The 16,103-nt window shown below is 46.2% G+C and overlaps 1 protein-coding gene across 3 annotated transcripts in view; it reads left to right on the top strand.

Annotated features, from left to right (window-relative positions):
* Positions 1-16,103, top strand: part of MICU1 (mitochondrial calcium uptake 1) — an 85,988-nt gene that overhangs the window by 12,437 nt on the left and 57,448 nt on the right. For all 3 annotated transcript variants that reach the window (XM_064662098.1, XM_064662100.1, XM_064662099.1), the window contains exons 4-5: positions 7,569-7,746; positions 13,557-13,719. In XM_064662098.1, the coding sequence (XP_064518168.1) occupies positions 7,569-7,746; positions 13,557-13,719 (341 nt within the window). The remainder of the gene's footprint in view (positions 1-7,568; positions 7,747-13,556; positions 13,720-16,103) is intronic.

The raw sequence follows: 16,103 nt of genomic DNA, 5'->3' as shown, positions 1-16,103 counted from the left end.
ATAAATCCACTATGTTGGCAACTGTAAAATAAAAGTGCACCCAAGCTTACAGCATTAATTTAATTACTTGGCATGAATAAGAAGAGGAACAAAACTGATATGTTGATGTAGAAAATTCTTCAAAATGACACCTGTGGAGGTTTTAAATGGACTTTTGATTCAGCATTTTAGCCTTGTTCAGAGAGATGAGGCATGAACTGTAAATTTCCTTTGTCTTTCCCAATATATAAATTAGGTGATTGGTAGAGTTTAAGTGTAATCATGAGTGAATACAGGATGTTTGTAATGACATCCTGAGTTGTTCAGGAGTTAGTTATTGCTACTTCCTGTACCTAATTAGTTATAACAGGTAAATATGTGAATATTTCTTTATAGTAAAGGTGTAATAGGCCAAATCAAGAAGCAGTTGAATATTTTATGTTTTTTGGGCCAGATAAGTAGATGATGCAGAGCTAGAGGAAGAGCAGTAATTAAAGGAAAAGAAATCTGACTTGTATTTCTTTTTGTCATCCCCATAAAGCCTTGTGTAAATGCCACAGCTCTTCTCTTTTGGCACGTGGGGAGCAGCACTGCACCTCTCAGTGCTCAAAAATACCCAGACTTTGTGTTTCAAACCAGATTTGTCACGCTCCTGGTGCTGGTGAGCCTTGCTAATTGGATTAGCACGGTGGGGCCTGTGTAGGAACTTGCCCTTTGCACTGTTTGGTGTGAAGGAAGACAGGACTTCCCAGGTGGGGCTGTCACTGCAGCCTGGAACCACTGTGTGCCACAGGGAGTCTGCAGGATGTGGGAGCAGCAGCAGCAAAAGCCAGTGCTGGGGTAAGGAAGCCCACACAAAGGTAGAGGAGAAATCAAGCCTTGAGAAGATAAATACGGAAAAAGTCATGTATGGGTTTATGGTGCAAGGTAGGACAGGCTTAGTTTGGGGCTTCCGAAGGTGGGAGGTGGGATCTTCATGTTTGGTTCATTGCAGGCAAGGTTTGTTGCCTTGCTTTTCCTCCAGGAAGTCCTGCTGCCTGCTTTTTGGGGGAATCTGGATAATTATGCAGCAGGAGTAGGTAATGCTGCTCTGTTTTTCCCGTGGCAAGGAATGCTTGAGCAGTGCAAATGGCTGAGCTCAGAAGACTAATGAAGTTCACCCTTCCTCAGCAATAACTTAAACTCTGAGGATTTCCAGCTGGCAATAAAAGCAATTAGGTATGTGGGCACTGGTATAATGAACTGAATTAATTAATTGAAATAAATCTTGGTGCAGTCATTGGCCAGTCTAAATGAGGCAGTAATGCATGACAAGTACTAAACCTCACAGTTTGTGGCAAGTTCAATGTTTATAAAAAATGTTGTGTTAGTGATCCTCGTGTAAAACTTGTGCTCTGTAGCTCCTAATGCCTGTTTGGAGTGTTGGGAAATGGCTGTAGATATTTATGGCACAACCCTTCCTGGCTGAATCTGGGGGCAGGTTCTGGAAGCACTTAAACTGGCATTTCAGTGCTGAAGCTGGTTGATCCATCTGGTATTGAGTGCAACAAGGGAGCAGAAGGACCTCTGTAAGCAGAGTCTTACCAGTGCTCTTCCTGATGGACTGGGAGTATTTAGTTTATTTTAGTATTTAGCTGAATTTGTTATCCTTCTGTGAATGTGTTAGTGGTAAGAATAAAGGCAAGACACTTGTGTTGCTCTGGTAGTTGCTTAACAACAAGTTTCTTTCCTACCAAAGTATTTTATGTCTTCCTCTCTTCCTTCATCCCTCTCTCCTTACCTGGGGGGGTTCACCTGGAGAAGAGAAGGCTCCAGGGACACTTTAGAGCCCTTTCCAGGGCCTAAAGGGGCTCCAGGAGAGCTGGAGAGGGACTGGGGACGAGGGATGGAGGGACAGGACACAGGGAATGGCTTCCCAGTGCCAGAGGGGAGGGTTAGATGGGATATTGGGAAGAAACTCTTCCCTGTGAGGGTGGGGAGGCCCTGGCACAGGTTGCCCAGAGAAGCTGTGGCTGCCCCTGGATCCCTGGAAGTGTCCAAGGCCAGGCTGGACAGGGCTTGGAGCAACCTGGGCTGGTGGGAGGTGTCCCTGCCCATGGCAGGGGGCAGAATGAGATGGTTTTTAAGGTCCCTCCCAACCCAAGCCATTCTAGGATTCTATAACTGTTTAAGAATGCATTACTTTTTTGTATCAGTGTCCTTGGGGCTTTAGAGTAATTTGCTTAGAATACATTTTTTATGGCAGAATTTCTGGAAATGCCTTGCGCCAGCTGAAACTGAGACTTTAAAAATCTTTGTTCTAGTAAAACAAAGGAAACCACATAAATCATAGTCAGGAGGGGAGAAACTTGTTTTATAGCTGTAGATGTGTCAGGTACTACTTAACCTAATGTAGGAGAGAAAAGATGAAAAATTGGAGGTATTATCCATGTGAGATTATTTTTATTTTTAGACCTCTGCTGCATGGCAGGGGGTTGGAACTAGATGATCTTTAAGGTCCCTTCCAACCCCAACCATTGTGTGATTCTATGATTTATTTTTTTAATTCTTTGTGAAAGGTGACAGACTCAAGAAACCATCCTTAGGATTGCTGTGCTGAGGGGTTTTTCCCTAAGGCTTCGAGACACACTGATCCAGGAGTGGTGTCTTTAAAGAAGGTGCTCTTGGCTTCATAGTGGTTTTTTTCCATGGACATTGGCCCTACTGTGGTGAGCTCCAGTTTGGAAATGAAAGCAGCGTCTCCTGGATTAAATAACAGATTTACAGTTTGCAAGGATGTAGGGGCAATGCCAGGGTGCCTCCAGTGTGTGTCATTGGGGCTGACAGCCTTTGTGGAGCAACTGTTTTCCTCTGCAGGCTGTCAGGGAGTCAGCTCTAAGGAGCAGAGTGTTATCCCATGGGAGACTGATCCAAACCATCAGGTTCACCTTCTCCAGAGCTGTTCCCCTGGGGCTGGAGCACAGCTCCTCACGCCCATGGGCTGTGCCTCAACTGGGCTGTGGTGGAGGAGAGTGGGACACAGGGGCTGCTCTGCTGCAGGGCAGGGCTGGGGGCCTCCCAGCTGCTCCTGGCAGGAGCTGTGCCACTTATTTATAGCAATTAGCTGGTGATGGAGGGGGCAGCGAGGGGATAAATCCTCCCATGTCCCCCCTCCCCAGCATTCAGTGCTCTCTGCACACACACAGGGGGGTGGCTGTGTGGGTGTGGATGCACAGGCTTCTCCCCCTGTCCCAGTGTGTTCATCTCTTCCCTCATGATGGCCTTGACCACGTCCTGCCTCTTGTCCTGTCCTCGCTGGACCGAGAGAACAGTCCCACTGCAGCTGGTTTATATAAATTACAGTTACCTCACCTTCCTCTTTTCCATCTTTCTTGGAGCAATCTGATTTACTTAGGTCAGTTTTTCCCATAGTTTGTTCTGGACCCTTAACCATTCCTGCTGTTCCCTGTTGGATCTTCTCCAGCTGGTCCAGCTCTTCCTAGGAGTGCATGTCAGTGGCTGAAGGCACTTTCTGTGGGGATGTTCCTGCTGCTGGCTGGGGTGGAAGGAAGGATATGAGCATCTCAAGGACTACACTGCTGTCTCCTTATGTTCTTGGACCTATTTTAGGCTGTGGCTGGTATCCAGAGCTGTCTCCTCAATCTGATTGTTCGTGTTCATCTCCGGAATGATTTTAATTTTGATGTGTTCATTGCAGTTCTTGCCAGAAATTCACTGTGACAGTTTATGTCAGTGTTGAGTACGTGAAAGGTGAGGAGGGAAGCAGAATAGTCAAGAGTCCTGTGAGTGGGGTGACACCCTGAAAAATTAGGTTGTGGCTCATCATAATCTCTGTTTAATTTCTTTTTAAAGTTTCAGGCAGATAATTTGGTTGCTGAATGTGGCTGAGCTGAGGATGAGACAGAGCTCCTCACTGAAAGTTCTCCTGATCCCTGGAGGTTGCCTGTTTTTATGAATGTAGTGTCCAAACTTGCTTTTGCATTTCAACATGAAAGCCCTGAAGTCTTAAGTGGCTTCTGAACCTCACTTGGATGTCTCCAGATGTTTACATACAGGGAGAGTGGCAACTCTGAGTCAACTGAGGAATGTGTGCCAGGCAGGATTCCTCCCTCCTGCTTCTTGTTTGGTGCCAGTGGCTTTGCTGTCTCCTGGGTGCCCAGTTTGTTGTTAGATCTCCTACATTTCCTTCTGAGACTAAACAGCAACTGATAGCTGAGTGCTTTTCTCCTGCCCTCAGCATGAGGATAACTGAGCACTGTGGTCTCTGCCACAAAGCTTTGTGATTTGTTTGCACGCTGTTCTGCTTCTGTCATTCAAAGGAGAAAAATCCTTTCAAGTCAGGGATTGGGATTTCTCTAACTGGAAGACCTGCAACTGTGCAGTGTCGTGGCAGTGCCTGGTGTGAGTCCCAGGGTCCTTTGTGTAGGTACATCCTATGGTTGCATGTTCCTGGCTTTCTTACAGAACGATTGGCTAAGTGAGAATTTAGCATTGTAGTCCTCTGTGGTTGCTCTGTGTGTTTTGGGGGGGGATGATGAACCTAATCTCACACTTGATTGTTGGTTTTCTCCAAGGATTTGAAGAAGATGTTGCTAAGTGGGTGGGAAATAGGCTTTGGTTCCAATTCAGTTCACTGAGGGAGGGGGAGAACCTGAAGAGACCAGGATGGCTGAAGCCTGGCAGTAGGATTGAGGATCCAGGGCAGGATCTCTGTGGGGACAGGAGTCTGGCAGCTGCTCTGGGCACACAGTGAAGGGACTCTTTGTGTTTGCATTTCCCTCTCGTGCAGAAGCTGTAGCACCAGGCATTCCCTTGGAAAGTCAGCCCCATCAAGGAAAGGAGGTGGAGAATCTTCACTTGCTGATGGAAGTCCAGCAGGGTGGATATTTCTGGAGCTATGGGCTTTTTTCCAGCCATACTCTGACATCTGCACTGAAAGACTTTATGTGGGCACAGGATGGAAGTTGCAGTTGTTGGAAACCAAGGATTTCAACAGAGGGTGGTGGTGCAGGATGTCAAACACACAGAGGAGTAGGTACACAGAGAGCAGCTCCTTCACTGGTTAGTTCAGTGAGTAGTTTGGACTGTGGCCTGGAGGGGAGGAATAGCTGGTTAAAACCTTGTTTGGGAAGTAGCCTACAAACTCAGCCTTGATTCTCAGAGCTCGTTTTCCTGTGTGCTGGGATGGTGGTGTGCCTGTAGAGCAGAGTTAATTACCTGGATAAACCAGAGGGGAAAAAAGCTGACTGTACTCAAACAGCCTACGTCTGTATTGCTGCAGCCAACTGGCTTGACAGAGTGATGGATTGAAGGAATGTGTAGGATTTGCTGAAAATGTTTGATTTTCAATTCCATCCAGCCCTTCCCTGGTTTGCTAGCTGTCACTCAAGCATTACAGGAGCAAATCTTTCCTGATACAGCTTCTCAGCACGTTCTGTATGGAGTAGCTTGGTTGTGTAGATAAGCAATTGATTTTCTACTGCTTTTCTGTCCCCTCTTCCCTCAGAGCTGCTTGAGACTGGTGCCCTCCCTGCACAAGGGCTTTCCATGGCAGTGCTGCTGGTGTAGCCTCAGCTGGCAACAGCTTATTCCAGCAAACTGTGTATCAGCCAAAACCACAGCTCCTCCAGGATGTGCCAGTGCTGATTAAACTTTCAGGAAAGGCTTCAGGAGAGGTGCCAGCGTGGACTTCATGCTTCCAGGGACAGATCAGCTGCCTGACTCTTCTGGGGAAATAATTTCCCTGTCTTAGGATAGTTGTGGAGGACCCAGGTTTGGGTCCTGTCTCTGAAAGTTTGGTTCAGTGGGCGTCTTAAAGGTGGTGCTTTGCCGTGAGACTTACACAAATATATTGGCAAACTGAGGCTCAGGACCTTTTCAGAAAGGAAAGACTGGTGTGTAAGACTCCATTATTTTGGAAAAGGCAGGATTAGTGCTGCTCTTCACCCAGCACTCGTGTGTTTTATTACCTCAAACCCTTGTGATGGAGCTGTTTTCTGGCCCAGTGTGGATTAGAAACCTCTGAACCCCTGTTTGAGCTGATCCCTTCCTATCCACACCATTCCATGAGTATTAAAGTGTTTGCTTTCCACCAGTGTACTGTGACTGTCAGTGAATTGACAATTGGGTGCTGGTAAGGAGTGAGTTCTCTTTTGTTTTGGCAGCATTTAAATTAATTGGAGGAGCACCTACCATAATTTCTCCTTCTTGGAACCTGATGTGCTGAGGTTGCTGCAAGCTGTGGAAGGTGTTCCTGCCCATGGCAGGGGGTTGGAATGAGATGATCTTTGAGGCCCCTTCCAACCCAAACCATTCCATGATTCTGTGATTTCTGGGGAGACAGACACAGACTCTTTTCTGTGCATTTTATGTACCACATCTGTGTTTTCCAGGAAATTGGTAGGATGAATTAAGTGTAGCCTTTTGCTTAGAGCTTGGGAGACTTGAAAAAAATCTTGGATTGATTTTGTTTTTCTCCCAAGGCAGCCCTTTTGGAATAAACTCACACAGCTGTAAATGACCACATTCATAGTTCCAGGGAGTACCAAAGTGGCTAAGGAGAGGCTCCTCACTGTGTGTGAGCCCCATACACTGTGATTAGTCCAAAATAAATCACCAGGAATGCAAAGTAAATGCAGCTTTGCTTAAATTACAGGCAGGCTGGGATGTTTCCCTGAGCTGAGACTTTCCCTAAGAGTTTTAGAAAGAGAAATAATTTTGTCAAACTGTTGGCTTTGTTAGTTGTGACATGTTAGCAGATCCTCAGAGATTATAATTTCAGTGATGTTAATGTGGCCTGAGCTCTGGCTGGTTCCAAACTGCTTTACAAGTAAAGCATAGGAAAGCCAGAGCATTGTTTTGCTTAGGGATTTATCCTGCTTTTTATTTAATCACCCTGTTGCCAGTTGCAGTTCTGGGAGTTGCTCCTGACTTTGAGTGATTTTGAGTGTTGAGTCTTGGTCTGTGAACAGAGTTGCCCGAAGATCTTTGTGTTTGAACAGCAAGGGAAAAAGGGGTCCTGTGCTCTGCCAGTTTTATTTCTTCCTTGAGGATAAACAAGTCCAGTTTTGTTGTCACAAATCCTGTAGTACCGGAGTTTAGAAGAGTCACTGGTGGAAGAAGGAAATAAAACAGCCTGGAAATAAAACAGCGCTGGAGATAGAAAATAAATCAGCTGAGCTGAAACAAAGGTGCTGTTCGTCCTGAATCCTGCAGTGCTGGTGGTAAAACACACTTCTGTCGCTTTGAGTATCTTCTTGGGGGGATGCAGAGGTAGAATTCAGTGCTGGAGGGGGCATGATATGCCCTTCCCAGTGTTTCTTGCGTGTGTACTTTTTGGGAGAGGGTGCAATAATCCACAGAGTGGTTTGCTCTGGCGTTCCCGGACTGGGAAAAGGTACTGGAATTATTAGTTTGGGTTCTGGCATGGGGTGGAGGTTTGGTTACAACAGGTATTCCAAGGGGGCTGATCCCTCCTTTGCAGTCCCACACTGAGGTGTCCCCAGTGTTTCATTCAGGTGGAGCCTGGCAGGAGCATCTGTGTGACCCCTGTTGTTCCCTGACCTGACGTTTTCTTTTCTCCACTGCAGGGCCTACGCAGAAGAGTCCTCAGTGAAGCACGGCCCGAGGGCAGAGCCAGGGGACAAGGGGAAGCAGGAGGAGGAGGAGGAGAGCAGCAGTGAGGGCAGGAAGGCAGTCGCATCGGGCGAGGAGGAGGCGCAGCCGGAAGGGAAGAAGAAGAAACGTTCCGGGTTCAGGGATCGTAAGGTACCAAACGTGGCCGTGTCACACCTGCAGCTGCTCCCAGGGGGAAAACTCCCTCTGTGCTTGTCTCTATTTCCTTGCTGTTTGGGGAACTTGCTTTCTTGGCGTGCTGCCGTGGGTTTTCTTTAGGTTGAACCTTGTTTGTTTGGAAAGCGCAGTACACTGATCCTCTGGAACGGGGACCTCCATTCCCATCTCCAGTGGGATGTCCAAGAAGTGGCTTGCTGATGGTAATCAAGGCTCCTGCCTTGATGGCTTTTGGGATGGTGCATACAAAGTAGGGGACTGGTGCCAAAGCTTTTAAACCATCTGAGACATCCAGCATGTATGTCTCTGAGTCCATCCCTTTGTCTGGGAATATGCAGTAGGGAGAAGTAGAGGATGAATTTTTCCTTTAATTATTCCATGTAAATGTAGTTGTTGAAATACAGCCTCACTCCCTGTTTGTGGTTAGTCCTGGCTCTCTCTCAACTCTTATGCCAATTCAATTTTCAGATCAGACACATTTTCATGAGGAGGAAAGCTTGAGTAATAAACTGTATTGTCATCTTGTGACCTGCCTTCACTCTTGGGTAATTCTGAGAGCCTTGGGCTCCTCAGAGCTGTCTGACAACTAGTTTGGTGCTATCTGTAACCACTGTTATTACAGGATATAAGATATCAGAGAGTCCTGCAACTGGGAGCTGGCAGAGAACAGTATTTTTTAAACCTGTCTGGATGTCGGTTTTATTGGGCTGTGGTGGATGATTTAATATCTTTGCAGCGCCAAAGAGGAGAAAGGAATTTTGATGAGCATCTACTCCCATTCTGTATGATTTGCTTCTGATAATTATTTTTAAATCCATATCCTGGAGGCTGCATCTCATTAGCTGTTAAATTGTGGATGGTCCTATATAATGGCTTTAACAGCCTTTCATGAAAAATTAAGAGGTGTTTTGTTTGAAGTTGCTGAATCATTTTCGGTTCCTGGTTAGAGTAGGTTACACAACTTGAGATTTCAAGTGCCATGTGGTATTTGGGGCTGCAAACTCTCCCCTGTTGTGACATGCTGGTGGCAACTCAGAGAAGTTATGTTGTAAGATACTGTGCTGAGGCTTCCAGGAGTGCCCAGAGTGTGGGTTGTTGGGCTGATTTTGGTGGCAGCGGGGTGTCAGGGGCTCTGACAGCCTCAGCTCTTGCCAGTACCGCTCAAGAAAAGCAGGTCATTGGGTTTTTTTCCAGTGTCAGCAGATGGAGGCAGGTTGCAAAGAGCAAACCACAATCCACCCTCACCCACACTCTTGTTTTTGATTATCTGGGTGTAAAAACTGATTTTTGTCCTAGTGGCTGATTGCTGCTGGCTGGGCAAGCCAGAGACAGTGTGTTTGCAGGCGAGGGCTGTTGTTCTGGGTGTAGAGATGTGTCTGTGCTGACCAGCTCTTTCCTTCCCAAGCTGGGCAGGGAGGAATATGGCCACACTTTCCAAATGAGACACGAGCCAGGCATTCCCAAACGGTCCAGTGGGAATGGTGTGTGGTCTGGATCCCCCCTCAGTCCCATCTGCCTTCCTCCTGCAGCGCTGAGCTCGCTCGGGAGCAGCGATTCCACTGGGGAGAGCACTGTTTAAAACAAACCTCCTCATCCTTTAGCCAACACAAGCCTTTTCTCCTCGGCCTGCAGACTGAATGTGCCTTCTGTGACCTGAATGCCAGTGTTGCTTGTGCCTCCTCCCAAGCAGGATGTGCCAGGCAGTCTCCCAGGTGCAGGTTCCGTGTTTGAGCAGCCCCACTGTGGGCTCAGTGTTTGCTCAGCAGTTGCTCTGGTGAGTCACCTCAGGAGGAATGTTTGAATGTGGCCAGCTCAGATGGCAGAGGAAGGTGTGCCCCTGCTCCTGACTCAAAATCAGGGCTGCTCCCAGGATGTACTGCTCCCCTAGTAAATCGTGTAGCACGTAGGGAATTCTTGACTCTTCTTATACATTTAAAAACACCACCACCCACAGTGAAAACCCTTTCCAACTCCTCCCATAATTAATTGAAAATAGTGTGGGATTTTCCTTGCGGAAAAAATTAAGCCTAATTGCAAGTGTTTAACACTTGTTTGTTATCTCAATGTTGCTTTTAATGAAGCTGATGATTAGTGGTGAAGTAATAAATTAAGTTTGACACTGCTATTTTAGGTAGTGATCCAGGGAAGGGGGAGTTGAGATATAAACCCCTCAGCAAGTGTTGGGGTCTTGTGTGGATGGTTCCAGGCACGTGTTGTCCATGCAGTGGGTAGGGTAGGAAAGGAAAAGATTTACTTGAGTGCCTGTATGGTTTGAAGGCTAATGAGCTGTAATGTATGGTGTGGGCAGGCTGATGTGTTAATTAACTTGCTAAAAGTGTTTGCATGCAGCATTAGGGCTGCTTTATCAAGATGCACTCGCAGTGTTTGGGTCCTGCAGGTATGTTGCCTTGGGGTGTTAGTCATGCTGAGCCTTCATTTGGTTGTGCATCACAATGGGAAACACAAAGAAAATGAATCCTAATTAATTTACCCTGCTAAGATGTGTGCTGTTGCATGGTCAGGGAGGCCCCTCGATGCTCTGGAAGTGCATTGAGATGTTAATTTAGAGCTTTATTTTCATGTCAGCATAGGATTAAGGGTTTTTTCCCTTTTAACCTGAGGTTTAGCATAAACATTGATAGTCTCAACAGCAGCTTCCCTCTTGTAGAGCAGCAGGGATTACTTGTTCCTCTTTCTCCTCCAGTACATGCTCTATTACTAAATGCCAAAAAGGGACTTCTCCCTTTGAATCACATTATGTTTTCTGGAGGTGCCTGATTCTGTGAGGCTGCAGTTCTGGGGGCAGATGAGAATTTTTTGGCTAGTCCTCATTGAGTCCAGGACTCATGTACTGGGGGAAGGTGAGACACTTGCCTGGGATGATTTTATGTCCAGATTGTTTTGAAGTAGTGCAAAAACCCCTCTCAAATGGTGGTGTGTGCACCCAAATACATGGGCTCTTATCTCCACATGGGATCAGGCCACCCATATCATGACCCACTTCATCTTCAGCACCAGTCTTGAGTAAGTGAGCTGTTTTTATTTGCAGCATCTTGGCTGTTCCCTTCTTGACCTGGCTTTGTGTTCCATCCAGCCTTGAAGTCAGAGGGATGGGCTGTAGCATATTTGTCAGGTTTTGCCAGCTGATTAGCTCATGTCAGAAAATGATGTAACTGTGAGTTCAGCTGCGGGCAAAGGGAAGGAGCGGGGGCTGCATCTGTTCCCTTCTTGTGGGGAAGCCCATGGAAAAAGTGGGATTTGGGTTGTAATGAAAGCAACCTGTGAGATGCTAAAAAGCAGTTTAGATTCTACTTTTTTGGTCTAGACTATGCTGCAAGATGAGACTTGTTTTTGAGCCTGTGTTGTTTGTAAGCTGTCGGTGCTTTGGGAGCCAGGTGTGGCTTTTGAGCAACAGACTGTGACCCTTCCTGGTCTAGAGCTGCATATTTAAAATTGCATCCCCATGAGTGCCTGGCAGTCATCCAAGTCATCCTCAGGAGTACCTATGGATAGAGGACAGCATGGCACATGGTTCAGGACAGGACTGTAAATGGACTCTGCACTTCCTGTGATGGTTCTGGTGGACTCGAGGGTGCAGCATGGATCTGAGTGGGCAGTCAAAGCAAAATTGGACTGCTTAACAGTCATAGAGCAGGGGCCCTGGGGATTGCCCTGGGCTTGGGATAAGGAAGAGCTGGCAGTGAAGTTGGTGGACTGGTGAGGAGGAGTCTCAGCAGAGAGACGACGGCAAGGCCCATGCTCTCAACATGAGGAGAGAACACCTGACAGCAACAGGCCTGTCTGTAGCATCTTGACAAGGTCTTAAAGATATAGAGAGAAGATCTGTGGTGGATGTGCAGCCAGGTGGGATAAAATAAAATACAGTTTTAGTGGCAGAAACATTTCGGACTCGTGTCTCTGGTGCAGCAGTGGGGTTGTTGAGTAAGAGAGGTGCAACCTGCCCAGCTGGGTTGAGGGAAGCATTTGATCTAGCAAGTACCTTGCAAGAAATTTTTCCATAGGCTTGGAAAATTTGGCAGATGAGTTTTTTAGGTAGGAAGCAGGCTGTGTTGAAGGGGTGTCGTGGATGGAGGGGTCTGTGGTGTCTGCTCTTGGCTCCAGTCTGGGGCTTGCTCATTGGGTTTAGTTGTCTTGCTGGAAGGTAAAAATACCAGGCTGTTTCTGGCTGATTAAGGTGGGTGGAGTGTTATTCATGAGCTCAGGTCAGGAAGGAGTCAGATATGGGCCTGCAACCACAAGTCAGATGATCACTTTGGTATAAGGAATTGCCTCCTGCCAGGTGGGAGCAGTAGACAAAGCCAGAAGGAGCTGGGAAAGTGGGTGTCATCTTTTACTGCAGTTCAGCTGATTGACAATAACTTGTAACTTGGCAGTAAAGCAATTGCCCTTGATCCAGTGCCCTTATCTTTAGAGAGCCCTGTGGACTGAAGCAATAAAAACCAGATAAGGTTTGTTGATTACAGGTGCAAAGGGCCTGGGGACAAAAACTTTCCCTGCAGGAAAGAGGGAACTGCCTCTAGTGGTTGATGCAAGGACATGTGAATTATGGAAAAGTCATGGTGATGCAGAGAAGAGTGGAAGGAATGCTTTAGGTATTGTCACTGTGGATAATGTCATCTCCAGTTGCATTTGCTGGAGATCTGAACTGGAATAAATATAGAGGAGAGGCTTTGCTTTCCCCTAGTTACTTTACCAGAACCTGACTTGGGGGATTAAAAACCTTTGACTTGTTCTAACCTAAAAATAGGAAAAACTAGAGAGGGTGTTTTCTGCCTGATAAACATCAGGGTGAGGAAGTTGTTCAAGTTAAAGGACAAGGCTGAAACAGGCCCAAAGCCAGAAATGATCTACAGCTGCCTTGGCAGTACCCTTGATCTTGCTATTCTCTTCCAGCACATCATTGGTAGGGTTTTTTTTTCTTCTGTGGCTCTTGGCCAGAAGTACTGAAGGTTTCAAGTACATTATGGACTGTTAAACATGGCATATGATGCAGGAATAAAAAGCTGAAGTAAGGAGGAAAGTTTTCTTCTCTAATACATGATGGAGTGTAGGTCTTTTTGTGCCTTTTTCCTCCCTTGTGGCCTTTTGATGTGATTTTGTTTAGAAAAGCTTTGATTGATTCCAGTTGTGCGTTGGGGGAACCGGTTCTAGGTACAAAATAATCATCACTGGCAGAGTTAGCAAGAGGCAGATTGGTGGGGAGAAGAGGACCGAGTTTCCGTGGAATTCTGCCAGCGTGATAGAAAAGAGGAAAAAATGAGATTGGGTGACTGAGCAGCCAGCTGCGGCTCCGAGGAGTTTTTTCCAACACTCTGCTTGAAAGTAAAGGTTTCTCCCAGCTCTCCAAGGCTTGTTTCTCTTGCTTCACTTATTAATCACAAATCAAACCCTTCAACACTGTGGTTAAAACGTTGAGCTGCTTTAGATTCACAAATTCGATGCCAGCGCCTTTTGTTTTCCTTTTATGCTCATGTTTAAAAGCGCCTTTGGGGATTTTGTTAATTTGTTTTTCCTGTGCCATGATGAAAAGTCTAAACTTATAAATAATAAAAGATTTTTAGTGTTTGTTCTTAGTCTGGGGACACCAGCAGCTCACATGTCCAGTTTTCCTGGTGGTTCCAAGGCCTGTGAAGGAAACGCTGCTGGAAGGGTCGAGGGTTGTGTTGCTGCACACAACTTGTCCTGTGGCAAATCCCCCTGAGGACCGAGGGTCAGTGCTGGGGGAGGACACAGCACATCTAATGCTGGTTCCATTTCCTTTCCAGGTGATGGAATATGAGAACAGGATCAGAGCCTACTCCACGCCGGACAAGATCTTCAGATACTTCGCCACGTTGAAGGTGATCAACGAGCACGGAGAGTCGGAGGTTTTCATGACCCCACAGGACTTTGTGAGGTCCATAACACCCAATGAAAAACAGCCAGAGAGTAAGTGATGAGTGGGGGGTAATCTGGGGAACTAACACGCTCTGGTCTCTGCTTACCCGATCTTTAAACTTCCCAGCTCTGAACCTGGCATTGCTAGGGCTAGGAAGAACCTCCTGAAGCTCTCTTTCCCATCTCTAAGCCCAAAATTAGCCTCTTCCCTTCCATGGTGCCTGCAATGCTGTTGCAGTGTAGCAGATCTGGTTGGTGTGAGCCTTGGAGAGCAGGTGGGATGCCTTTCTCCTATATTTAATAGGGAAAGATTACCTTGGACTGAAACATTTCAAGAACTGTTCATAAACCTGCAAAAGGAGGTTGCTTTGACAAGGGAAACCTTGGCAGTAAAAGTTGTACTCGATGATCTTAGAGGTCTTTTCCAACCCAAATGATTCTAAAGGGGTCCAGGCAGCTCCATGTGATGCTGCTGGCCAGGGTAGAGCTCATTTCTGCTGTCTTCAAATTCCCTGTGGATTGCAGGGAAGCAGATCAGCTGTGGGACCTCTGGGGATCTGGCAGGCAACAAGTGGGGGAGCAGACACTTTTTTCTTGTCTGGAAAACTGTGTCCTGAATATTTGGTGTTGGTGGGGTGGCAGGAGGATTTTGTCTGCTGTCTGTATTGGAGGAGGTTCATGTTTTGGGCGAGATCATGTTCCTTGGTCTCCCTTGTTGTATCTCAAAGAATGAAACAGGCTTTTGTCAAATGAAAACTCCTCTCTTTGGGCATTAATGGAGAACTTTAGCCCCCAAATGCTAACTTTTTCAGTGTGGGGTTTATGTACAAACTGTGAAAGTGTTTTAAAATCTTACACGGCAGCTGCCAAATAAATACCATGTCCACTTGTCCTTAGGAAATAACAATATGAAGTCTGTGCAGGAGGGAAGAAAAAATAATCCTGATATTAGTGTTAAAAGCATGTGGTTGAATTGATATTTAGGTTTTCATCAAGTCCTGGAAATGGCTGTGGTTTCCATGTGAATTAATGGCTGTAGGTCATAATCTTGTCTATCTAAGGCTTCTTGAACTGGTGCTTGGAAAAGCAGCAGCACCTGTCAGGAAGCTTAAAAATAGAAAACATCCTGTGTTTCGTTTCAACACATCTGATTCTTCTTTACTTCTTCCATGTATGTCCTTGGTGCATTTTAAGGTGTGTACAGAAAATAGGTGGAAGAGTGCTCAGCAAACACCTACTTTGGAGACAAGTGAAGGTGACTAATGGGAAATAATTTGTCAGTCTTAGCCACTCACTCCCCATTGTGTTCCCGTTGTTATCCTGGCTGTTTAGATGGCCCCATGAAGCCTGGCACTGCCTTTAATTGCCTGCTAACGCTGCCAGTCAGTGACACACAGCAGCTTGTAAGGGAAAAAAGTGGCCTCAGTGATCCTTAGGTGCTCTTGGCAAGTGGAGTGAGGTGGAAATGGATCTTTGGCTGCCCATCAGCTGGCTCAGCAGGAGGGGTGGGCATCTGGGATCTTCTTGGTTGGAAAATCTGCCTTCAGGAGTGTCACTGTCATGGACTTGGTTCTGGACACAGCCACTGCGAAGATGGTTGTTCCTGTGCATTGTGACCATCACAGCAAATGGGGTTTTATTGCAGAATGAACAGTAGAAGAGTAAAACACTTACTGTTACAATAAAGTCAAACCAGCCATAACCTTGTTCCCAAACGTTTTTAAAGCTGGCAGTAAAAAACTAAAAGGGAAGATAGCTGTGACTTTTAAAACCAGAAATTGAAAACAAAGAGTGCTACCTGCTGGTGAGATGAGTTCTGTACTTTACATCCCTTTGGTACTTTTGACTCATAGGATAATCTAGGTTATAGATTAGTTGGGAAATGCTGGGGCTGCTTTCTCCCTGAGTCATGACATGGGTGTGCCCTCCACAGGGGCTGGAGTATCCCAGAAGCAAGGAAGGGGGTGCTCTGTGGGCTCAAGCTCCCAGTTGGAATTTCAGCAAGTAACTTCTTGTTAATGCATCTCCTGTTTTATGGAGAGAAAATACTGTGGGATATAAGTGATTTGGAGTAATGAGGGAGCTGAGTCCCTCTTGTATTTATTTTTAAACTGCTCATCTACTGTGAGGTATCGTGTGCCTGATTCTTTTTTATGGATTACTTTGGGGAAAGTTTGATTTATTGTCTATAAAGTATCAGCTTAATTTGAGCCTGTGTTTTGCTGGCTTGGGGAAAATGAATGCCAGTTCCTCAGCTCCTGGAGAATGCTTTCTCTGGTTCAGTCAAACTTCCTGCCATAGCTTTCCCAAGCAGGCAAGCTGTGCTTAAGGAATGACACGCTCTTGCTGAGTTTGGAACAGCCTGTCAGGATAAGCCAAAGAATGGCATTAAACCTGAAAGCTGCTTTAAACAAATAATTTCTTTATAAGTATCT

This window comes from Pseudopipra pipra, chromosome 8 (assembly GCF_036250125.1).
Source record: "Pseudopipra pipra isolate bDixPip1 chromosome 8, bDixPip1.hap1, whole genome shotgun sequence".
In the NCBI taxonomy this organism is placed as follows: Eukaryota; Metazoa; Chordata; class Aves; order Passeriformes; family Pipridae; genus Pseudopipra; species Pseudopipra pipra.
The sequence above is the reverse complement of the archived record's forward strand: the minus strand, read 5'-3'. Positions and strand labels throughout refer to the sequence as shown.